Source organism: Myotis nattereri (genome assembly GCF_964212035.1).
Source record: "Myotis nattereri genome assembly, chromosome: 6".
Lineage (NCBI taxonomy): Eukaryota > Metazoa > Chordata > Mammalia > Chiroptera > Vespertilionidae > Myotis > Myotis nattereri.
In genome coordinates this window covers 27215150-27240284 of record NC_138081.1, presented here as the reverse complement: position 1 = coordinate 27240284, position 25135 = coordinate 27215150, and the positions used below count along the sequence as shown (strand labels likewise).

The 25135-nt window shown below is 38.3% G+C and overlaps 1 protein-coding gene and 1 pseudogene across 2 annotated transcripts in view; one reads left to right on the top strand and one right to left on the bottom strand.

Annotated features, from left to right (window-relative positions):
- PRIM2 (DNA primase subunit 2) overlaps positions 1 to 25135 on the bottom strand; it is a gene marked incomplete at its 5' end in the record, with an annotated part of 282109 nt that overhangs the window by 223337 nt on the left and 33637 nt on the right. The window contains 2 exons of the mRNA XM_081094689.1: positions 35 to 172; positions 2171 to 2269. Of these exons, the coding sequence (XP_080950815.1) occupies positions 35 to 172; positions 2171 to 2269 (237 nt within the window). The remainder of the gene's footprint in view (positions 1 to 34; positions 173 to 2170; positions 2270 to 25135) is intronic.
- On the top strand, positions 11625 to 15815 carry LOC308521500 (small ribosomal subunit protein eS8-like; annotated as a pseudogene). The gene is made up of 3 exons: positions 11625 to 11679; positions 14311 to 14709; positions 15584 to 15815. The product of its transcript is annotated as a small ribosomal subunit protein eS8-like (transcript).

Here is a 25135-nt window from a genome sequence, read left to right as displayed (position 1 = left end):
ATATGGAAATAGAGTAAAAAAGAAAAATACTTACTGCCAAAGCCTTGGACAGCTTAGTTCTAAATTCATTCAGAATGATTGCCACAATGTCCTTAGATGGTACATAAGCAAAGCCATCCTGCAAATACACTTTCCTTCCTCGGAACAAATCCAGGGCGTCAGCAAAAGGGATCTGAATTCAGAGTGAAACAGGGCGAATAAGCAGTGCCTGTCATTTTGAAATCCTCCTAAGTCTTCATATGCACCAAGTCTAAATAAAATTCTTCCTATGAGAAATTCATCAATCCCCACAGATCAGAAGAAAAGGAAGATCAATTTACACTCCTTAAATGTAAACAATTAGCACAAGAAAGAAGAGGCAATCCAAAAATGTGTTTATTTCAGAGTAGATGTCTTTACTTAACTAATGAATTTACAAATTATAGTCCCCAGGAGTTCAAACTACCAGCTCAAGCCCTCTAAGCACATTGCATTCCTCTCATACGATATACTTCACATTTTATTCTGCATCAGGTAGAATCCTAATGTGTATACAATATGTTCAGTGCTGAAAATTACTAACAAATAAAGTAATACGAATTTCTTCATCTATACTTCCTTCTTTCTCTAGAGAAATATATTGCAAATGCTAATCTCAACAATAATAAAAATAATAATAAGCATTCAGTTTTGCTATTAAAATAAGTAGCTGCCAATAAATATGTTTTTAAAAAACCAATATAGTATACATTTATAAAGTCTTATGAACTATACTAAAAGTTTAAGATATCAGAAATATGTTAGTGAACTGTGAAAATAATCCTTACTATCCAAACGTTTTTTTTCTCCTTTCAAAAATGAGAGAAAAAATTAGGTTAAAAAAAAATCCCCAAATTATCTATTTTCCCAAGTTATTAAAAAGTAAGAGTTATTAAATCGATATGCCCATCATTCTTCAATATACTCAATGACATCACATAATAAATAGAACATGTGCTTTTTTTAACAGATAGTTTTTACTACGACACAGCCCTTGTCCTGAAGTAGGTCATCATTTAGTTGAAAAACAAGTTAGACACAGAGGGAAAGTCAAACAGCTCTCTGGGGCAGTACATGTGTGACACTGCATCAAACAGGTAACTCACACAGGACATACCAGAGAAGGAGGTAAGAGGCTTTATTACAAAAATTCAGGCAAGGAAAGGAGAAGTTTGGAAATGTGTTTTAATCCAAGCTCTATTACTCACTAGACTTATGATTTTGGAACATTTAATTACTGCTTCTAAACCTCAGTGGTAAAGGTTTATAGGTAGAAATTTGAAAGTATACTGAATTTAAATTTTTAAACAAATTTGGCTTCATTAATGACAATACTGATTTAGTAATTATATTAGAAATGATTTGAAATATCAGGGTTTACAAATTTTATAAAAATATAGAATCTTTAAAACCAGGACAGGGCAGGAAGGGATCATCTAAATGACCCTTAGGGGTTCTTTAGCTCTCATATTCCATGATTCTAACTTATCACGGTAGTCACAATGGAAATAAAAATGCTTAAGCAGAAGCAAAAGATTATATGAAGGCAGAGTAATGGGAAATGTGTGATATGGGAGGGATAAATGTTAATTCCCAAACTCTACATTTGGAAGGTTGACTGAATGATGGCCTAACTGGTAGGAACAGGGAAGTCAGAATGGGGAGCTAATGTGGAGGCAGGATTTTAAGCCACTGGCACTCACCAATAATGTTGAGTACATTCTTTTCAAAGGAAACTGGGGTGTTGCAACTATCAAATTTTAAAATGAACTTCAGCTCTCCCCTCTAGAACTATTTAGTTACAAAAACCATTTAATGGATTCAAGCAAAGCAGCTATCTGTGCTAAGGGACAGAGAGCAGCAGAGGTAGCCCAAGCAAAATGCTGGAACCTGGGTGGGTGAGTCACAGGAAACCTTTTAGAGAATGCAGGCAATGGAGGGTCAGAGCCCAGGCAGGGTTAGGAGGTCTGTGTAGGAGGACATCCCGACATAGAATGCTGGCACACTCTTCGTGGGGTGAAGAAGAAATATGTGCAGGAGTGGGAGAGGCTGTGGTGGCAACAGGCTATACAAATGGGTTAATTAAACACGTATAGAAAGCTCAATGTGATGTATTTAACAAAACCTAGAAAGTAGTTTAAAATTTACATACCTTATAAACTGACTCCGACTCCGGAACTGAAGTCTCACTTGAACTGAATGATGAATCAAGAATATCCTTTTCTGAAAAAGTCTTCTCTTCCTTACTTATCTGAAAGAAAACATATTTCATATTGTTTAAAAAAGTGAAAGTCTTCACTCAGTTTCAATACAATACTTTCCTTCACTAGAACAGTGAAGATTCTATTTTTTATAAAATTTGTAAACCCTGATATTTCAAATCATTCCTAATATAATTACTAAATCAGTATTAGCATTAAGGAAGCCAAATAGTTTTAAAAAATTAAATTCAATATACTTTCAAATTTCTACTCTGCCAATTTCTGACAACATACACCAAAAGAGCAGCAGAAAAATAGAAAGTATTATAATATAAAAGCAAAGGAATTATAATAAAAACTCAGTTTAATATAGACTTAAAATGAGCATTATCTGAATTCAAGAGTTATGTTTTTTTATTAAAATACTTATTTATAGTTATGAGCGATTTAACTATTTCTCAATTTTCTAGACACATAAAACAACTCCAAACTTAAAACACTAGTTTTGCTAGAAACAACTATAAGTCTATTATCTCAGACTAATTATGGCTTTAAAAAGAAAAGACTGATAGATCTAACTAGATAAAAATTATAAACTTCTATACAGAAAAATAAAAGATCTATAAATTAAGATGAAATATAAATTACAAACTGAGGGAAATATTTACATCATTTGACATCTGAGTAACTCTCAATAAAACCTTTGGAAGTAGGACATAAGTACTAGTAATCCAAAAGTATACTACAGCTACTACTTACGATTCATGTAGGTCAGCAGTTCTCAACTTGTAAGTCGAGACCCCTTTGGCAGTCGAACGACCCTTTCACAGAGGTCGCCTAAGACCATCCAGCATATCAGATATTTACATTACGATTCATAATAGTAACAACATTACAGTTGTGAAGTAGCAACAAAAATAATTTTATGGTTGGGTCACAACATGAGGAACTGTATTTAAAGAGCCAGAAGGTTGAGAACCACTGATGTAGGTGAAAATAATAAAAGTAGGGGGGAGAAACCAAGGTGGCGGCACAGGTAAACACCTGAAATTTCTGCCTCGCACAACCACTTCAAAAATACAACTAAAAGACAAAACGGAGATCATCCAGAACCACAGGAAAGCTGGTTGAGTGGAAATTCTACAACTAGAAGGAAAGAGAAAAGCACACTGAGACTCAGAGGAGGTGCGGAAGTAAAGTGCAGAGGTACACAGGCGCACGCGGAAAGGGCTGGCAACTGAGGACGCAGTTGTCTTTTACAATCGGGAGGGAGACACAAGCTCCTGACTGCTCTGAACTCCAGTTCCGGGCGAGTCTCTGGGGACCCAGACTCATACAGGGAGAAACTGGACTGTCTGGCAGCGGGCAGAACTCGAGGGCAGCTTTCTCTCAGAGGTGCCTACAGCGATTACCTCCGGCCACTGAGACCCTGGAACTCTTAGGGCAGGGCTGAGGATCAGCCATAGCTGTTTGCTCCGCCCTGTTGATTCCCTGAGACCCCACCCCATCCAAGCTGTGCCCAGAGGCTTGTGCATATGAATGACCTGGCCCTTTGCAATCTAAAATTACCTAACAAACTGCAGCTGGGTCAGAGAGACCCAGATCATCCAAAAGAAGGCCCAAGGCCCCACAGCAGACTGCATTGCTTCACAGCTGGGCCTCATCTGGGCACCTCCAAATCCCAAACAAAGAAGAGGAATCTGCAGATCTCTCCGTACCTCCTGCTAGGGAGCCTCAGACAGAGGCTAAATTAGCACCTCCTTAGAGATTCAAGTGCCAGTGTACCCAGTGGTCACAGTGGGACCATCCAGATTACAACTAATCAGATCAATAAGGGACACACTCAGGGGGCAGACTCAGGGAGCACCAAAGCCCCACTGAAACAAGTCTTGCCCCATAGGGGTGTCTCCAGCACAGAAGTTCTCCCACCTTAGACACTGCTGAATCTCATAGCCAATTGGCCTGGAGGTCAATTCCTCCCAGTGATACCAACTACAATCAAGGCTTAACTACAATAAGACTGTGCACACAGCCCACAAAGGGGTGCACCAAGAGTGTCCACCTCAGGTAATTGGGGACGCTGAGCCACTTGGCGCTATAGGACACCTAGCACAGAAAAACACTCTATCAACACAGGAAAGCAGCCAAAATGTGGAGACAAAGAGACAGGTCACAAATGACAGAAATGGAGGAAAGCAAACTACTGGATATAGAGTTCAAAACCATGGTTTTAAGGTTTTTCAAGAATTTTCTAGAAACCGCCGATAACTTTAGTAAGACCCTCAATAAGTCTAGTGAGACCGCCAATAAATTTAGTAAGACCTTCAATAAGTCTAGTGAGACCCTCAAGGATATGAAAAAGGACCAACTAGAAATTAAGCATATACTGACTGAAATAAAGAATATTATACAGACTCCCAACAGCAGACTAGAGGATCCCAAGAATCAAGTCAAAGATTTGAAGTACGAAGTAAAAAACACCCAACCAGAAAAGAAAAAAGAATCCAAAAATATGAAGACAGTGTAAGGAGCCTCTCGGACAACTTCAAGCATACCAACATCCGAATTATGGGGGTACCAGAGGAAGAGATAGAGCAAGATATTCAAAACCTATTTGGAGAAATAATGACAGAAAACTTCCCCTACCAGATGAAAGAAATAGACTTACAAGTCCAGGAAGCACAGAGAACCCCAAACAACAGGAATCCAAAGAGGACCACACCAAGACATGTCATAATTAAAATGCCAAAAGCAAAAGACAAAGAGAGAATCTTAAAAGCAGCAAGAGAAAGAAAGTCAGTTACCTACAAAGGAATACCCATACGAATGTCAGCTGATTTCTCAACAGAAACTTTGCAGGCCAGAAGGGAGTGGCAAGAAATATTCAAAGTGATGAATACCAAGAACCTACAACCAAGATTACTTTATCCAGCAAAGCTATCATTCAGAACTGAAGGTCAGATAAAGAGCTTCACAGATAAGGAAAAGCTAAAGGAGTTCATCACCACCAAACCAGTATTATATGAAATGCTGAAAGGTATCCTTTAAGAACAGGAAGAAGAAAAAGGTAAAGATACAAATTATGAACAACAAATATGCATCTATCAACAAGTGAATCTAAGAATCAAGTGAATAAATAATCTGGTGATCATAATAGAATCAGGGACATAGAAAGGGAGTGGACTGACAATTCTCGGGGGGAAAGGGGTGTGGGAAGAGACTGGACAAAAATTGTACACCTATAGATCAGGACAGTGGGGGGGGGGGGGTGAGGGCAGAGGGTGGGGTGGGAACCGGGTGGAGGGGAGCTATGGGAGGAAAAAAGAGGAACAACTGTAATAATCTGAACAATAAAGATTTTTTAAAATAATAATAATAATAAAAGTAAATTCAAACAATAATGTCATATTGTTTTCTATTAAAATGGCCCAAGTTAGGAAAACTTAGGATACACAGTGTTGGGGCAACCTTTCCAAAGGGCAAAAGATTTCAATCAGCATTAAAACATGCAGACCCTAACAGTTTTACTTCCGGGAACAATTTTTCTTCATCACAATGTTATTTATAAGAAAATCTAAATGTCCAACAACAGGTATTTGGTTAAATAAATTGCAGTACACTTTAATGGTTCAGTATAGCCATCTATATTATTCAGATCAATCTCTCACAAAAATCAAAGATACTGATAAAAGTTTTAAAGTATCTTCTTTACAGTACAGAAGACTTATATACAAAGTCATGCCCACAGGAAGTAGGGTATCTAGTTTCACTTCATTGAGATCCTCCTGAACAAATGCCATGGGTCATTCGAAATAACTCAAACTTTGGATTGGTTTTAAGGTGGTCCTTGATTCAAATGCCCAGCCACCTGGCAGAAGCAAACTCAAATCATACTTCAAAGAATTCCTACAAATACATTTTAAAATACAATTGCATTTTATATAACAAGGCACACCATAAAACATCACTTAATGAGAAAAAAATAATAGACTCAGCATACAGGTGTATAAAGAAATAAAAAACAAGGGTGATGACAGCTGATGAATGGGAAACTATAATAAGGTATTTGAGAAAGAAAGGAAGGAAGGAAGGGAGAAAAGGAAAGAAAACAAAGAACTTATAGAAACCCACACACAAAAAAAACCCTCAGGAACAAGAATTAAAAAACTCAATGGAATCATAAAGAAACACCAAGTTTCAGTTCATGTGGAGTAGGTAATTTAGACCACCCCATCTGCATTATAGGTAAGTTACCTAGGAATTGCCAGGCCAACAGCCAAAGCCTGTCATTTAAAGTCCACTTTTACATTTACTGATGCTGGGAAAGCAGCTTCAATGACACTCTGCCAACAGTGGATAAACTATTCCCTACTCTCTAGGACTCTGAAGGATGTAGCAAGGAGTAAACCATAATCTACACAGATTATGGATCTACGGTCCAGTTTCCAATTATCGAATGGGCCAGGGATCTCAGATTATGGATTTAATTAAAATTATCCTGGGAGAAACCAAGATGGCGGCATAGGTTAACGCCGGAGTTTGCTGCCTCGAACAACCACTTCAAAAATACAACTAAAAGACGGAATGGACATCATCCAGAACCACAGGAAGGCTGGCTGAGTGGAAGTTCTACAACTAGGAGGAAAGAGAATAGCATACCGAGACACAGAGGAGGCGCAGTGCTGAAGTAAAATACTAAGGTGCAGAGTACATGCGGAGCGGGCTGTCGGCTGAGGGTACGGTTGTCTGTTTCAATCGGGAGGGAGTCTCAAACTCTGAGCTCCAGAGCCGGGCGAGTCTCTAGGGACCCAGACTCAAACGGGACTGCCTGGCTTCAGTCGGAACTCGAGAGCAGCTTTCTCTCCGAGGTTTGCAGCGGTTGCTGGGACTCTGAGAGGCAGAGCCCCTGGGGACGGGACTGAGAGCAGCCAAAACTGCTCGCTCCCCCCCCTCCCCCGCCCTGTAGATCCCCCAGGACCTGCCCCTGCACAGAGGCATTTGCGGGATAGCCTTAGGCAAAGGCTAGATTAGCACTGCCATGGAGATCCAGCACAGAAGTTCTCCCACTGCAGACACAGCTGATTCTCATAGCCAGTTGGCCTGGAGGTCAAATCACCCCAAGTATTACCTACAACAATCAAGGCTTAACTAGAACAAGACTGCGCACAAAGACCACAAGGGGGTGCACCAAGAAAGCATAAAAAATGCGGAGACAAAGAAACATGACAGAAATGGAGGATATAGAGCTCACAACCACACTTTTAAGGTCTTTCAATAATTTTCTAGAAACTGCCGATAAACTTAATGAGATCTACAAGAAATCTAATGAGACCCTCGATGTTGTGATAAAGAACCAACTAGAAATTAAGCATACACTGACTGAAATAAAGAATATTATACAGACACCCAACAGCAGACCAGAGGAGCGCAAGAATCAAGTCAAAGATTTGAAAAGCGAAGAAGCAAAAAACACCCAACTGGAAAAGCAAAATGAAAAAAGAATCCGAAAATACGAAGACAGTGTAAGGAGCCTCTGGGACAGCTTCAAGCTTACCAACATCAGAATTATAGAGGTGCCAGAAGATGAGAGAGAGCAAGATATTGAAAACCTATTTGAAGAAATAATGACAGAAAACTTCCACCTGGTGAAATAAACAGACTTACAGGTCCAGGAAGCACAGAGAACCCCAAACAACAGGAATCCAAAGAGGACCACACCAAGACATGTCATAATTAAAATGCCAAAAGCAAAAGACAAAGAGAGAATCTTAAAAGCAGCAAGAGAAAGAAAGTCAGTTACCTACAAAGGAATACCCATACGACTGTCAGCTGATTTCTCAACAGAAACTTTGCAGGCCAGAAGGGAGTGGCAAGAAATATTCAAAGTGATGAATACCAAGAACCTACAACCAAGATTACTTTATCCAGCAAAGCTATCATTCAGAATTGAAGGTCAGATAAAGAGCTTCACAGATAAGGAAAAGCTAAAGCAGTTCATCACCACCAAACCAGTATTATATGAAATGCTGAAAGGTATCCTTTAAGAAGAGGAAGAAGAAGAAAAAGGTAAAGATACAAATTATGAACAACAAATACACATCTATCAACAAGTGAATCTAAGAATCAAGTGAATAAATAGTCTGATGAACAGAATGAACTGGTGATTATAATAAAGATATTAATAATATAATCTGTAAATGCTGCTTGGTTGGTTGATTGGTATTTCTATATGTGATCTTATATTCAGAAATCTTGATTAATTAGGGTCAAGAGGTGTAAGAATTTATCTGTGGATAAATTCAACTAGAAATTAAGCATACACTGACTGAAATAAAGAATATTATACAGACACCCAACAGATAAATTCTTATACTTCTGGACCCTAATTAATCAAGGTTTCTGGATATAAGATCACATATAGAAAAACCAATCAACCAACCAAGCAGTCAAGTTCAATAACAGAACTTTTTAAAAGATACCAATTACAACCGAACTTAAACTATTAAGTACCTAGGAATAAATCTAATGAAAGATGAGGAAGGCCTTCACAAAGAAACTGTAACCTTACTGAGGAAAAGAAGCAAAACCTAAATAACAGATACCTAAGACTTATTATAAATGTACCAATTCTCAAAATGATCTATAGATTCAATACAGTCTCAGACAAAATCACAATAGCTTTTATGTGTGTCTGTGTGTAAGAAGGTGTACAAGTTGGTTCTAAAATGTACATAAATATGCAAAGGGCCAAGAATAGCCAAGACAAAAATAAGAAAAAGACAGTCAACCTAAGAAAATAAGCAAAAGACATGAATAAGTACTTTACAAAACGATAAAACTCAAAGGGTCAATAAATTTATGAAAAGATGCTCAATCTCCTTAATCAGCAGGTAAGTACAAACTAAAACCACAGTGAAAACATCAATGACATATCACTACACAGCCATTAGAATGGGGGTGGGGGGGATGTAGGTGAGGGTGTGGAAGAATTAGAACTATCATTGTTGGTGGGAATACACATGGTACAGCCACTTGGGGAAAAGATCCGGCAGTTGCTGATAAGACTGAAAATTCTGCCCCTATGACCCAACAATCCCACTCCTAGGCACTCATCCAAGAAAAAATGAAAGCATATGACCACAGAAAGACTTATATGATCCCATTTATATGAAGTTTTAGAACAGGCAGAACTAATATGGTAGGAAAAGATTTGAGTAGCGGTTACCAAGACAGAGATTCATTGAGATGCAGCATGAGGAAACTTTCAGATATTAATGCTCTGTGTCTTTTGATAAGTTTAAGTTGCACAAGTTTATGCATTTGTCAGAATTCATGAATTAGGTGTGCTTAAGGTGGGTGGATTTCATTGTATGTACATGTTACTTAAATAAAAAGAGAACTCTTAACAAACACTGAACTCTAGTTAATGATATGCAAGCTATAATATTTGGTGGGAAGTGTTATGATTTCTGAAACTTATTTTGAAATGGATTGGTGGGTGGACAGAGGAATGGATAATGGGTGATAAAAACAAGTATACTAAACTGTAAATTTTAAAATCTAGGTAGGGAATATGGATATTCATTATAAGATTCTTGCAAGTTTTCTATGTTTGAAGTTTCTTACAATTTTGGAGGCAAAAATAACACAATGAAAATACTACTATACTCCCACTGGGACAACTAAAGTTAAGTTCGAAAATACAGGTAAGAATGGAAAGCAATGCACCTGGCTGATGTGGCTCAGTGTTTGAGTGTCAACCTATGAATCAGGAGGTCATGGTCCGATTCCTGGTCAGGGCACATGTCCTCATTGCTGACTCGATCCCCAGTAGGGGGCATGCAGGAGGCAGCAGATCAATGATTCTCTCTCATCATTGAGGTTTCTGTCTCTCTTTCCTTCTCCTTTTCCCTCTGAAATCAATAAAAATGTATTTAAAAAAAATAATGGAGAGCAATGGGAACTCTCATAACCTACTGATGAAAGAGTAAATTGGTAGAAAATTTTAAGAAATTTGGTATTATCTCAGGAGTTGAAGGTAAATACACCCCATAACCTGGCAATTTTACTCCTCCAAGTAAATACATCAAAGCAGAGATAAGCAAACTTTTTCCAAACAAGGCCAAATAGTTAATACGTTAGGCTTTGCGAGCTATAACATCTCTGTCATAAGTACAGCTTCCTGTTGCACCAAGAAAACAGCCTATATAAATAAATGGATACAGCTATGTTACAGTAAGACTGTACTTATGAACTCTGAAATTTACATTTAAATAATTTTCCTGTGCCAAGAAATTTTATTCTACCTTTAATTTTTTTTCAACTATTCAAAAATGTAAGGGAGGAATAAAAAATAAACAAAATAACAGATAAAATAAGATAAAGAAAATTAAATTAAAATGTAAAAACCAGTCTTAGTTTGCAAGCCATGTGAAAAACAGGCATCAGCCAGGATTTGGCCCATGGACCATATTTTGCTGACCCTTCCCCTAAGCAATGGATTTCAAACTGTACCACTCACAAGAATCTCCTGGAAGGCTTGTTAAAACACAAATTACTGAGCACCACCCCTAGAGTTTCTGATTCTTAAGTATGTGGTGGATCCCAAGAATCGACATTTGTAAGTTTCCTAGTACCAGGAATGTTCCAGTTCTCAGACCAATGCCTTAGACAACAAACAAACAAGTAAACATGAACAAGCATTATTTGTATAACCATAAAGCAACATTATTTATAATAGCCCAAAACTGGAAACTCATCATCAAAAGCAGAATGAATAAATGTGTGGCATATTCAGTGTAGAATATGGCACAGCAACAAAAATAATACAACTTCACACAATGTGCATAACCTGAAATATATGTTATGCAAAATAATCCATGAACAAAATAAAATATACCTGATTATTTCATTTACATAAAGATTTGTCTTAATACAGAAAATTATATAGTTTAGGGATGAACAGTCAGATGAACAACTAAAAGAAAAAAGGTAAGGAGGAGGTTACCATAAAATCAGATTAGTGGTTTCCTCTAGGAAAGAGAAGAAAAGACTGGTTGAAAGGTACACAACAAGGCATTTCAAGGGTAACAGCAATGTTTTATTCCTCACCTGAATGACAGACTAATATTCACTTTATAATAATCTAATAAACTTACTTTTGTTTTATGTACTTTTCTGGATATGTTTATACTTCTTTGTGTTTAAAAGGTTAAAAAAGTAAAAAAAGAAAGCAAATGAATTGTGTTATAAGAAAATATCATGCAGTCAGTAAAATTCTCTTTAAATTATGGAAATTTATGATTACTGTCGTAGAAGGATATCTGCAAAATACTGCTAGGTGAAAATAAATTCAAACAGTTAGGTAAAGGTGAAGTAAAATAAATCTTTTAAGAGATTCCAAGCATGTCTCTGTATAAGTTTGTGCATGGAAACGGCCTACACAAAGATATAACTCTGGGTAAAGGGATTATGGATAATTTCTACTTCCTTCTTTATACTTGCACATATTTTATTAAATTTATCCCTTAGATATTTAATGTTCTGGATGTTATTATAAATGGTATTTTCTTATTTCAACTTCTAGTCGTTCACTGCTTTCTTGCATATCCTTTTAATTTGTTCATTTACTTCAAAATTAAAAATATTGTTAAGTCCAAAATTAAAGACAGCTTAAGTCCGAAAGTATTAGGGAGACATGCAGAATCTCCACTTTTGCCATGCTTAGTGATTTACACGTTTATCTAAACCTATTGAGTCATAGACTTAGGTTTCTTACTACTAGTATTAGTTAAGTATTTCTTTCTCTGCTTTTTCCATAGAAGGTAGAAATACAATAGGAAACTGATTTTCAAATGTGCGTTTAGAAACAAAAATCTTCCTTCAAAGGAAATCTTGCCTGGAATGATATTACATAGCAGAAATTAGAAGAAGAAAAAAATACTCTGGTTGAAGTAAGGCTGGGCCCAAAGCACTGCCCATTCAACCCACCATCACTCCATCCCTACCCTTCTGTGGCCCATTTCTAAAGGGTATGTTCAGCCCTAGCCAGTTTTGCTCAATGGCTAGAGCATCAGCCTGCAGACTGAAGGGTCCCAGGTTCGATCCTGGTCAAGGGCACATGCCCAGGTTGAGGGCTCGATCCCCAGTAGGGGCATGCAGGAGGCAGCCAATCAATGATTCTCTCTCATCATTGATGTTTCTATCTCTCGCTCTCTCTCCCTTCCTCTCTGAAATCAATAAAAAATACATATTTTTTAAAATAAGTAAATAAAGGGTACATTCAGGAAAAACCCCATAAAATAAGTAATTGCACAAACAATACCATAAAGACAATGATAGCAGTAAATGGAAACAGAGTCACTGCTGGCTGACAAGTATCTCACCACTGTGTGATGGCTCAGAACTTTTGCTTGCTGATTATGTGCAAGTTGAAAGACAGCATAGAGGAGGTAGTTTAGATGTGTCAATCTGTAGGTTATTCAAAAGTCAGTGAAAGTTGAGTCCCATGCATGCCATCTCCTAGTTAATATGCTAACCATTTTACTTATACCATCTCAATTAACTCTACCATCAACCCGACAGGGTAGATATTATCTTAGTTTTATGGTTAATTGGTAGAAATAGAAGCCAAACTGGATTTCCAACCCACAAGGCCATGCGGTCTCCAATAAACAAAGAAAGTTGAACAAATATGTAATATCAAAATCAATGCAAGAAAAAGTCATCAATTGAAAATTTTCACCTCAATCCCTTTTTGGTAATGAACAGAATAAAAATACAGAAACTAAAAATGTAATATAACTAGGTATCATGAGAAATCTTATAGGTAAAAAGAGTTCTTTGAAAGAATGCAGAGCACATATTATATATAATCAACTCTCCAGACTGTTTAAATTATGGTTTAGCAATAGCAAATATTTCTTTAAGAGCTCATACCAGATTATTATGCTTTAGTGTTTGCTTTGTTTACATTTACCTACTGACAGTAACTTCTCTATTTGACTATTTGCCTTTTATTTTGCATTCCATAAGAGAATTCCTTCAAAACTGAAATACACAACAAGACACACACTGCTGATAATATCTGAGAGAAGGTGGCTATGTCTTAGATCACTTTTAGAGCCATGCTGTAATTCTGAAACAGCACTGATAAAGAAACAAACTGATCGGGAAGATACAGTAAAAGGAGAAAAAGAAATCTTCCTGTCTTCATGATGGTCTTTTTATTATTTTTAAGGAAATTTCCAATTTAAATATAAAAATATATTTCAAATGTGTTCAGTGGACATTTATTTGAAATTAGATAAAGTCTTAATATTCTCCCTACCATTAATAAAGGTAATCATAATTGCTTGTACTGTTTTTGCCCAGTTTTAACTGAATCTGAAAAACTTAAATTGAGACCAACTGTGTTAACTAATCATGGCCCTTTTATAATCACTTATTACAGCAATAAAGAAATAGGTACCTTTGAACATACAGATGCTTGTCTTAATAATATTTGGGGTTCTAACCAAACAAATCACAAGGCAATATATAAGTAATGCTAACACTTCTAGGATAATACCCTCCTTTCCCTAAACTCAATTCAAATACTTGTATTAACAATACCATAGGTGTTTACAAGCAATTACCTGCTTACCAAGTAAATGTCAGGGCAGCAACGGAAGCAAACATTAGATCCATTGTCATACAACAGATGACATTAGTTACAAGAGATTTGACTTGTCAAATAGTCTTCTGCCTTGGAAATTCAGTCAAGACTCAACTAAAAATAATCTCAAGACCTTGAATAAAAACTAGGGTAGATTATTAAAGAATGTAATAAGATTTTCCTTCATTGAAACGTACTCCCCACCCCCCCAACCCCTGGCAAAAAAAGTTATCTAGTCTTCTTAGATTAGAAATAACAGATAAAATTCTAAGGAAATCAACATGTTTCTAAACCATTAATCCAAAGTAACCACATGCACTCCAAATCACATGCATGCTATCTAAAATTCATGTCACATCCTGCCTTCTAGACTTCCAGTAACATTCTGTTTTTCCTTGGTGCATTACAGAGTTCATCTATGCTCTTTCCGGCCAGCGCTGAGCATCTCTCGAGACAACTGGCACAAGCGCCACAGGAAGGGGGCAAGAGAAAGCCCTACCACAAGAAGTGAAAATATGAGCTGAGACGTCCAGCTGCCAACACTAAGATTGGACCCCGCTGCATACACACAGTCCGTGTGGGGAGAGACAATAAGAAGCAGCGAGCCTTGAGGCTGGGCGTGGGCAACTTCCCCTGAGGCTCAGAGTAATGTACACGAAAAACAAGGATTACTGATGTTGTCTCCAATGCACCCAACAATGAACTGGTCCACACCAAGACCCTAGTGGAGTACTACATCGTGCTCAGTGACCCGTACTGTACCCACAGAGGTACGAATCCCACCAGGCACTGCCCCTGGGCTGCAAGAAGGGGGCCAAGCTAACTCATGCCGGGGTCCTACCCCAGCGGGTCCAGGGGTCCCCAAAGGTGTGGACGGAGTCGGCGAAGAAGGAGTGACACAGAGGCAGCGTTCAGTTGATCAGCAGCCTAGCCAGGATCTCTAGCCAGGATCTCCAGCCAAGTTCTGGTCTGGATCTCCAGCGAAGTTCTGGCTAGGATCTCCAGCCAGGTTCTGTGTCCATGTTCTCTTGCTAGGTTCTCCAGGTTCTCCAGGTTCTCCAGGTTCTCCAGGCAGGTTCTGTAGCCATGTTCCCTCGCTAGGTTCTCCAGCCAGGTTCTGTCCAGGTTCTCCAGCCAGGTTCAGTCACCAGGTTCTAGGCAGGTTCTCTTGCCAATTTCTGTAGTCAGGTTCAGTCCAGGATCTTTTGCTATGTTCTCTCGCTAGGTTCTGTCTCTAGGTTCTGAGGCCAGTTTCTGTCCAGGATCTTTTGCCATGTTCTCTCCAGCGAAGTTCCTCTGTCTCTAGAGAACGTTCTGTGTAGGTTCTGTGCCTAGGTTCTGTCTCTCTCTCTGTCTCTTGCTGTCTTGTTACATCTGTATTTATACCAGTTGATTCAATCCTATCAATCTCTATTACAAAGGTTAGGGCGTTTCTTATCTCCATTCCAGGGAGTAAAGATTATGTAGCTTAAGCATGATTGTTCGTAGTTAAAGTGATTAATTACCCGCCTGGCACTTAGTTGAGGGGTTTTATTCCCTCCCTAACTTCAGGGGAAAATCCCTACCGGGGGAAACAACCTTTCTCAGAGAGGAGACCTTGGTTAAAACACATAGTGCCAAGAAGGTGAGCAAACATATTAAGAACAGTATGCCATATATGCCAGGTCCTTTGAAACAGCAAGGATGGACCGGCTCCCGGCAAACTCAGGAGGAGGAAGAGATTTTAAACAAAAAACGATCAAAGAAAAATCAGAAGAAATATGATGAAAGGAAAAAGGGTGCAAAATTTAAGTCTTTTCAAGGAGCAGTTCCTGCAGGGCAAGCTTCTTGCATGCATCTCTTCAAGACCAGGCCAGTGTGGCCGAGCAGAGGGCTATGTGCTCGAGGGCAAGGAGCTGGAGTTCTGTCTGAGGACAATCAAGGCCTGGAAAAGCAAATAAATCCTCTTCCCTCCTATCTTAGCTCATGTAATAAAGGTGTTTATTCTAAAAAAAAAAAAAGTAGTTTATCCATGGCCCTGGCCAGAGCACTGACCTGATACACCAAGGTTTGATCTCTAGTCAGGGCACACATAAGAAGCAACCAATGATGCATAAAAGGCAGAAAAACAAATGGATGTTTCTCTCTCTCTCCTTCCTTCTCTCTCTCTCTAAAAACAATTTTTAAAAATCAATAAATAAAGTTCATTGACTTGTCACACATATTCTAAATCTTCACTTATCTATTTAACTAATTATAATCAAAATTTAAATTTCAAAGAATTCTCACTGAAAAAATGTAGGATGATTATATGAAACTTTGCTAATTAGTGTAAACTGCTATTGACTTCATTATTTCAATTTTTTTAAATAATCCTCAGTATTCTCTTCTGCTTTCTGGATAAAAAAAAAACTACTGGGAAAATATAAGCATATTTCATTTTCTCAGACTCCCTTAATGAGGTTACCCAATGCATGCCTCAAAAATATCCTCTAAAAGAGCAAGACAAAATTAAATGGCTTCCTGCTTCTACTAACAAAGAATCCATGTACGAAAGTAAAAACACTTATTGTGGAACAATTATAAAAGCAGAGCAACAGAGTGGAAAGTATATAGTTTTGTAATTGCAGAAACCTAAGTTCAAATTTTAAACAAATTAATTAACCTCTTCATACCTCTCTTTCTACAGTAAAATGAAGAAAATAATACCTACTTCATGTAGCTTTTAAATTAAATAAAATACAGAAAGCTCTAAAACAGACATAACAAATAGCACGCCCTTAATTAATGGTAAATATTTATTATTACTATCAGCAATGTACATTTTTATTACCTTCTGTTTTCCAGGCTTTTTCCCAGGAATAAGTGAAATATTTCCTGCATTTAAACTGGTTTCAATAAACTTTATTAGTTGAAACTACTACTTTGATTAGTAAAACTAACATAAAACTGGTCTTTAGTGGGTGTTCAAAACTAGTAAAATAAGCTAGGTAATCACTGCAACATCTTACAATCAAAGTACAGTAAGTCCTCACCATCATCGAAGGCTCTGTGACTTTAAGCAAAACAACTGATACTGAAACCAATTTTACCATAGACTAATTGATATAAACTAGAGTTTAAGTTCCTACGACATATCATCAGCATTATCACGAACTGACACTGAATGAAACAGTGTTATTCAAGGACCTGCTGTATAACATGCTTCACAAAATAAACAGCTTCCTAAATAGAGGTATATAAACAAACTGCTCTATCTGGAATCATATGGAATCACATTTCCGGGTGACTTCCATTACTGTGCTGGAGATGCTCTAAACCTTCACTCTGATTAATTTTCAACCAGCGAAGACCCTGAGCATTTGAGCTTTGACATTCTCTCTCCAGCACTATTCACAAATCCCCACACTTCAATCCTTAGGATCTATTTTATACCCATCCATTCAATGGTCAGTACCTGCTTCAAATGGCAGAGTATAATGGTATACTCTTTTTGTCAACCACTAACCACACTAAGCTTTAAAAGTATAGGTGAAGTGTTATTTCTATATTTTACAATCATATAATTTTCCATACTACCTTACTCATAGAATTAAGGGTCTGGGCTGTGTGGAGGTTTTTTATTTCTTTCTTATATTCTTCATCAAACCAGGAACAGAGAGCAGTCTCACTCTGCCAGGCATCCTGAACAGAGGTCAAGAGCGGCTCCAGAGAGGCAGCGTCCCACACAGTAAGCACACAGGTGGAGACTGACTGTGTGGACCGCACTGCTATTCGCCCTATGCAGGGTCCCTCACTGAGGGAGGGTCATACAAGGGCCAGTGAAATCTAAGCAGAAGTGATATGTGTCACCCCCAAGCAAAGACTCACAAGCACATGGTTTACCTGTGTCTCTCCTCCCTCTGCCACAGCACCTGGTGAAGTTCCAGATACAGGCTGCTCAATCAGCCGAGGTGAGTGCCAATACGACACAGAGCAGGGCTGGAGATGCCCCACAGGAGATACAGAGCATGAAAAAGAAGCAAACCTTTTCAGGGGTCACAGGTCCAGGGATCATTTGTTACCACTGCATAAGTTACCCTTACTGGCAGAGTCATCTCCAGCCTCTTCGGATCACACATTTTTATCAATAAAATATGCTGAGCGCATACTTCCAGTATATGCATACTTATTTATAAATTACACACATGTATTACTGTACATTATGTATGCAAAATAAGCCTTCCCCAAAATGTTTTAAAATGAGGTTAAAAATATATGTTGTATTATTTATTTCCTTCCCATACTCCCAAATTATCATCTTGGGTATACTACTTTGGAACCTGTAAACTATTACACTGGCCTCTAAAGATATAAATAAGGCTTCCCAGAGAGTTATTCTATAAACTTCCAATCAATAATGTTCAATCATGTTTATAAATATTGTGAAGTTTTCTACTTGAATGCACTTAGCTCGCTTTCTTTCTCGCACCTTGGCCCTTAAGCAAGAATGTGCCTTGGATTTGCATTGGAGCTTTTCAAAATTACAGGTTCTCGGTGCCACCTAGCCCTAGGGATCAAAGATCAGCTGTACAGTTTAAGTCCATTAGTGATTCTGACACACATCACCAGTGTCACGTGAATCTCAAGAAAAGAATTACCTTTTCTAAAATACACTTGTCATGTCCTGAAAATACCACCATGAATTCTAACATTCAATTTTTTATGTAGAAGTCATTTATTCTTTCTAAAGCACTGAGGACCTACTGTGTACCAAGCACTACTTCCAGCAGATGGAATACAACTATAAACAAAAACAAAACTTGTTCTCATGAAGCTTACATTTTAATGGGGTGAGACAGACAATAAGTAACAAACAAGAAACTATCAGCAAGCTAGATTGGAAATAAAACGAGAAGTGCTATAGATGGACAACAGATGTATACTTTCAGTTCTGTGATCAATTAAACCTCTCTGAAGAAGTTATATTGTAAATGGAAACTTGCATGAAAAGGAGCCAGCTCTGCAAAGCCATGGCAAAAGCATCCCAAGCAGAGGTAACAGCAAGTGCAAAGGTACCAACAGGTCCTTTTTCCTAAAGATATGGAAGGAACAGAGAGAAGGCGGACGAGGGCAGTGGCAGGCAAGGGGTGGTGTGAGAGGCGGTTACAGAGGTAGATGGAGCCCCAGACCTGGGTGAGATACTTTTATACTAAGAACTGTGCATTAAACAGAGGCTTCTGGCAGAGCAAAGTTCAGATCTGATTTACTGCTTATGCTTACGGGGCTATCTTGGTAGTTTAGGAAAAAGATGATAGTGGCCTGATAATAGAAGCACTGGTGGAAAGAACACAAAGGGACAGATCTGGGGTAGATTTGGGAGGCGACACAGACAGACAGATTGCAAATAAAGTCTGGAGAAAAAGGCTTCTAGATTTGATGCTTAGTCACTGGGCAGACGGTGATGCCATTTATTTGATGTTTTTCTTGGTCCTCATTACGCTATTTATATTTTACTTCTATATAGATTTGTCATGTGTGTCTTGTTACAAGTCACCTCGAATCCTTTGTGGAAAGGGATATGCATCAATAAATGTAAATAAATGGTTTAAATATCAGTTTTTCCTAAAATGAAACATATTTGTACTAGCAGGTAAAAATACATGTTAACAATTCCAACAATATAAAAACTACAATTAAAACAAATAATTAATGAAAAGACTGTTTAAAACACCCAATATATAATGAAACCATTAAGAATCATTTCTTTTATAATGAAATTAAAAATTTGTAGAGGAAAAAAATTTTAAAACAAAATAAAAAGTTTGTGAAGGAAAGCCCTGGCTGGATAGCTCAGTTGGTTAGAGCCTGATCCCAAGGTTTCAGGTTCCATCCCCGGTCAGGGCACATAAGAGAATCAACCAATTAAAGCATAAATAAGTAGAACAACAAGTCGATGTCTCTCTCTCTCACAAATCAATAAAATAAAAATTTGTGGAAGACCCCAATAATGAGAGCAAACATCATGATTTTTAATATTATTACTAATTCTAATAAATACAGGTTTTATATCAGTAGTAAGCATTGTGCTCTATAATGGGCACCTTGTTTCCTGAATACCCTGTGACCTAATCATTAATCTCCCTATGGAGATTAAAGGCTGCAATTCTTTGACACTCTTCCCATTGAGAGCTGAGATCTATTTGCCCTCCCCTGATCTGGGCTGGCCTATGACTACTTGGACCAACATGGCACAACTGATGCCATGCCAGTCGCAGGCATAGGCTTCTGCCTTGTTCTTGTGGAGTCCTGGGTCACTCCAAAGAAGTTGTTCAACCCCCTAGTTTGTGAGATCACTTGAAGAGGATCCCAGCAGAGTCCAGCCTTCTTCTACAAGTCCTCACCTTGGCACCAACATGGCAATAGAGCTGTCTTGTATATCCTAGGCCAGACTGCCTGCCAACCAAGTAAACCCACAGATACCATATAGAGCAGAAGTGCCCTGTTAAGCCCAGTCTGAATCCCAACCCTCAAAATTGTGAGATACCCTATATAATAAAAGCCTAATATGCAAATTGATCGAACAGCAGAACAACTGGTTGCTATGACAGGCACTGACCACCAGGGGGCAGACGCTCAATGCAGGACCTGCCCCCAGCCCGCAGGCCCCAGGCCAGCCAAGGCAGGTGCCAGCGGTCCCCCTCCCCCTGATCGCCCCGCTGAGGGAGACGACCAGCGGCGGCGGCAGCAGGAGGCAGGGCCAGCAAGCAGGTGGCACCAGGCTGGACAAGGCGGGTGCCAGGCCCCACCACCACCCCCCGATCACCCCGCTGGTCACCCCACAGATCGGCCCTGATTGCTGGCCAGGCCTAGGGACCCTACCCATGTACGAATTTTGTGCATCGAGTCTCTAGTAATAAAATAGTTATTGTTTGAAAATGTTAGGGTTAGGATTTGGCTTTAATTTCTGATATTAGGTTTTATAATCAGTGTTTTAGTTTGAGGGTAGTTGCTACATAATAACTAATAACCAGAGCACAATCAACCTAAAATAAAAGTTAGTTGAAAACAATTTTCTATTTACAATTAAATGCTTACAACACACTTTCTTCATTTAAATGTACAAAAGAGCCATATACAGGAAAAAATATTTCATTTATTTTTATTATTTTATTTAATCTCACTGGAGGATATTTTTTCCATTGCTTTTAGATTGAGTGGACAGGAGATGGGGAGGAAGGGAGAGAGGAAGAGAAAGAAGGAAGAAGGGAGGGAGGAAGGGAGGGAGGGAGGGAGAGAGGAGGAGAACATTGATGTGAGAGAAACACATCAATTGCCTGCCTCACACACACACACACACCCTGAATGGGGCTTGGAATGAACCTGCAACCCAGGGATGTGCCCTTCACTGGGAATCAAACCCAAGACCCTCAGTGCGCAGGCCAATGCTCTAACCATTGCAGATACTGGTCAGGGCAGAAAAAATATTTCCATTAAACTGTTAATAATTGGTAAATCTTTAGGAAAGATAGACAGGAAATAAAAAAAGGAAATAATTACCACTGTATAACTGTTAATTAACCAAAATTGACAGGATAGTATGTTAACTCACTTACAAATTCTTTTATCATTTATTATCATCCACAACATTAAAAGTTAGAAAATGAACAGTAATTTAATATCCTGACATTCTAATTAGTATGTTGATGTCTCAGTAACTACGCCAAGCTGATCAATGTAAAAGCAATCATCTGATTACTTTATTACTGTTTTTTTAAACAGCACAGTCACATTTGAAATACACTAAAATGAAAGATTAATTACTTATATTCAAGCGCATTTCTTCTCTTCTACAAGAAAACAAATCTCTTTAAAAAAAAAAAAAGATGGCTAATTTACACAAGAGTTCTTCTTAATCGTTTCCTGAATAAATCAAAACAGCAGTCATTCCCGAGCTGGCCATGACAGGACCAGATACATGTTAGGTACATTACAATCTGACCAGACACATCAAATACACATTCCATTCCAGCCCACCCCATTCAACAAACATTTCTGCAGCACTTTCTATTAGCCAGATATCGCATCAGCAGACAATTCAAACAATAGTTAAGATGCTAATCTAGAAATTAACCATAATATTTAACCACAGCAAAAAGCTTATAAAAGAAGACAAGTTGATTCCACTCACAAGAGGAAGAAGCCTGGTGTCCAGCAAGCTACTGCAGGAGAGCAAAGCTGAGAGCCTGAACACCCACCAGGCCTGGGCTTAGCCTCGCTTCTAAGTCACGGATGAGCAGAATGAGAAGCACACGCATTACAGTGCACGAGAGGCGGCAAGGTGATCCTTCCAGGAACCTAATTTCAGAGCCCAGCTCAGCCATGATCAAACTACCGTGATAAACTGAGCTGAAAGTCACCGATGACACTGCTATGGCAGTGACTTCTGCTGAGGCTTAGAGAAGAACAGCAGTACACAGGTCCTAGGCAGCATTTAGAGCATTAAACATGAAGATTTACTGAGAATAGCCTGATGCCACCCCAGAGACGGGGAAACCTGGAAAGCCACGTGGGGCAATGAAGATGAAAGTAACTCACTTCCAATTAAGCAATGTCTCCCTCTCCCTTCTCTTCCTTCTACTTCTCCCCTCAGTCAGAACTGAAACAACTTTATATCAAAAATCTCAATGAGTCTTTTGTTCAGTTATTTCTATGTATCTCATTCTTGCTGTCAGGCAATCCTTAGGACAGTAGACCAACAAGCTAAAGTAAAATAATCCTAGAATACTGTGACAGAAATGGAAGAAAAAGATAACCAATTAAGATGGAAAGGAAACAGCAAGAAGTTACAGATGACAGGCTCATGCCTGAGTGGATTTAAGAATAGCAGTACCACTAATAAAAACGGTTTTCCCTGACACAGTTCCTCCAGACAAGTACATGAACAGTCAAGCGAAGTAATATTACCCCAAGACCCATCCTGTCTGCAGCCCAGCCTTCACAAAGGCTGCAAAGCATACGCTGGGTGGAGGGGGCCACAGTTTACAATAGCATCTCCAACAGCACACCAGTAGATTCTGGCTCTTAGGTTCCAGCCCAGGGAAGTTTCTGATTTCTTATGTTATTCAGATCTACTTCCCACAAACTAAGGCAACATGAGAACATTTTATTATGCATTAGATACTTGTATAATTGTGTTGTGATTCCTCACTAGGTAAGACCAGAGGGTCAGGCACCATGGACTATATAGGCTTCACTGGATCTCCCTCCTGCTCACTCAGAGCCACACTGTACCCAGTTTGGGAAATATTTACTGACTACTGGGACAGTCAATAGTTTTTAAGACTGAACTCTTATGATCGTAATTTGTTTTCATCAAAATATATTTGGAATTTTATTTCAATAGCTTAACCTAAAATATTAGATTAACAATCTCTCTGATTTCACATAATTAAACTATAATCAGTAAATATGTTGAAGCAAACTTGAATGAATAGTAAGTATGCTTTACAACTAAAGTAATCTGAAATTTGTTCCCCTCTCCCGTTTCCCTATGAACTAAGTGAATCAAACCTTTGAAATTTGCAACTGTTTCTTTAATTCCAAACTATTTATTTCAAGCACCCTGTTAATTGGCAGAATGCCTATTTCTTCAGAAGGCTTTCTATTACTGAGCATCAAATTTTCTACTTTATGACATCTCCCTTATGTTATCTTCTGCAATAACCTTTTGGTGCACAATTTAAAGGCCTCCCAAACTCAATCTTTCTCAATGTTCCAACTGGCAAATGTCTTCCAAAAAAAAAAAAAAAAGAGTAATTTGCCCTTCCCACTTTACAACATAGCCCAGCAGAAAATTGTTCAACTTTACTTAGTTCTAAGTTTTTAAACTATGTGTTATTTTGGACGTTTTCAAGATCATTAGAAGCAAGGCAAACAAGCTCTGATTCATGAAATAGCTGATGAAGACGGAAGCTTTCCAAGTTAAGCAGCTAACAGTAGTACTAGTATATTATAAAAATAAGGCTTCACTTAGCTGGGAGGAAAGGATAAAACTCGTTTATACAGGCCAGTGGTTTATTCAAGCAAATGGAGAATGAAATGAAAAAGTAGGGAAAAATAAGGTCATAAAAAGAAATTGATATGTTACATTTTCTCTTATAGGCCATGGGAAAATCAAATACTTGGAGATTAAGTTTTTAATGTCAACTGTTATTAAAATTATATTTCCATCATATACTTCAAATTCAAGCAGATAACAGAATACAAATGATTTTTTGTGCCTGGAGTGAAGGGATAAGAAGTGTTTATTCCAAGAGATGCTCAAATACATATATTTATAACTGGAAATAATAGAAAGCAGTTTTATGGCTTTGATAAAGGTGTCCTGTTTGTTGGCCCAATTCAACATTTCTAGTTTCTCAAAAACTTAGTCAGATACTTGAGGTTGAAGCTGGCACGATATCTCTCACAATCTCTCTCTGCTACCTTTCTGCCTTCTTTTCTTTTTCGATTCAGTTCCAATAATACTGTTAGCTCAATGATACCTTCCTAGATTAATTCAGCCGCTAGCAATACCCTCTTTTACTTAACTCTTATTGACTACATCAAACATCCTGGCAGACAATTATTTTACTTGTTCTGTTTCATGAAAACAGTCTCTTCCTGTTCTCCCAAACTAGCAGAAGCATATTAGTGTAAATCCTCCATGACACACAACATAATGCTGAAGACACATAGAACATGTCTTAAACATTAGCTATAAAGTAACATCAAGGATAACTGAATCCAGAACTTCCATGTAGGATGGGCTCGGAAGCAGAATTCTGGTAGCTAGGGACTTATCTTTTCCTTTTAAGTTGATTTGAGAGACAGAAAAAGAAACATCAATTTGTTGTTCCACTTACTTATTTTCAAATATATTTTTATTGATTTCAGTGAGGAAGGGAGAGGGAGAGAGAGATTAGAAACATCAGTGATGAGAGAGAATCGTTGATCGGCTGCCTCCTGCATGCCCCCTACTGGGGATTGAACCTGCAACCCAGGCATGTGCCCTGACCTGGAATCGAACCAGGGTCTCCTAGTTCATAGGTTGACACTCAACCACTGAACCACACTGGCTGGGCTGTTCCATTTATTTATGCATTCATTGGTTGATTCTTGTATGGCCCTGACTGGGAATCAAACCAGAAACAATGGCATATTAGGATGACACTATAACCAACTGAGCTACTAGGCCAGGGCACTAAGGACTTATCTTAAACATACATCAAGGAGGAAAAGATGCTATTCACCCATTTCT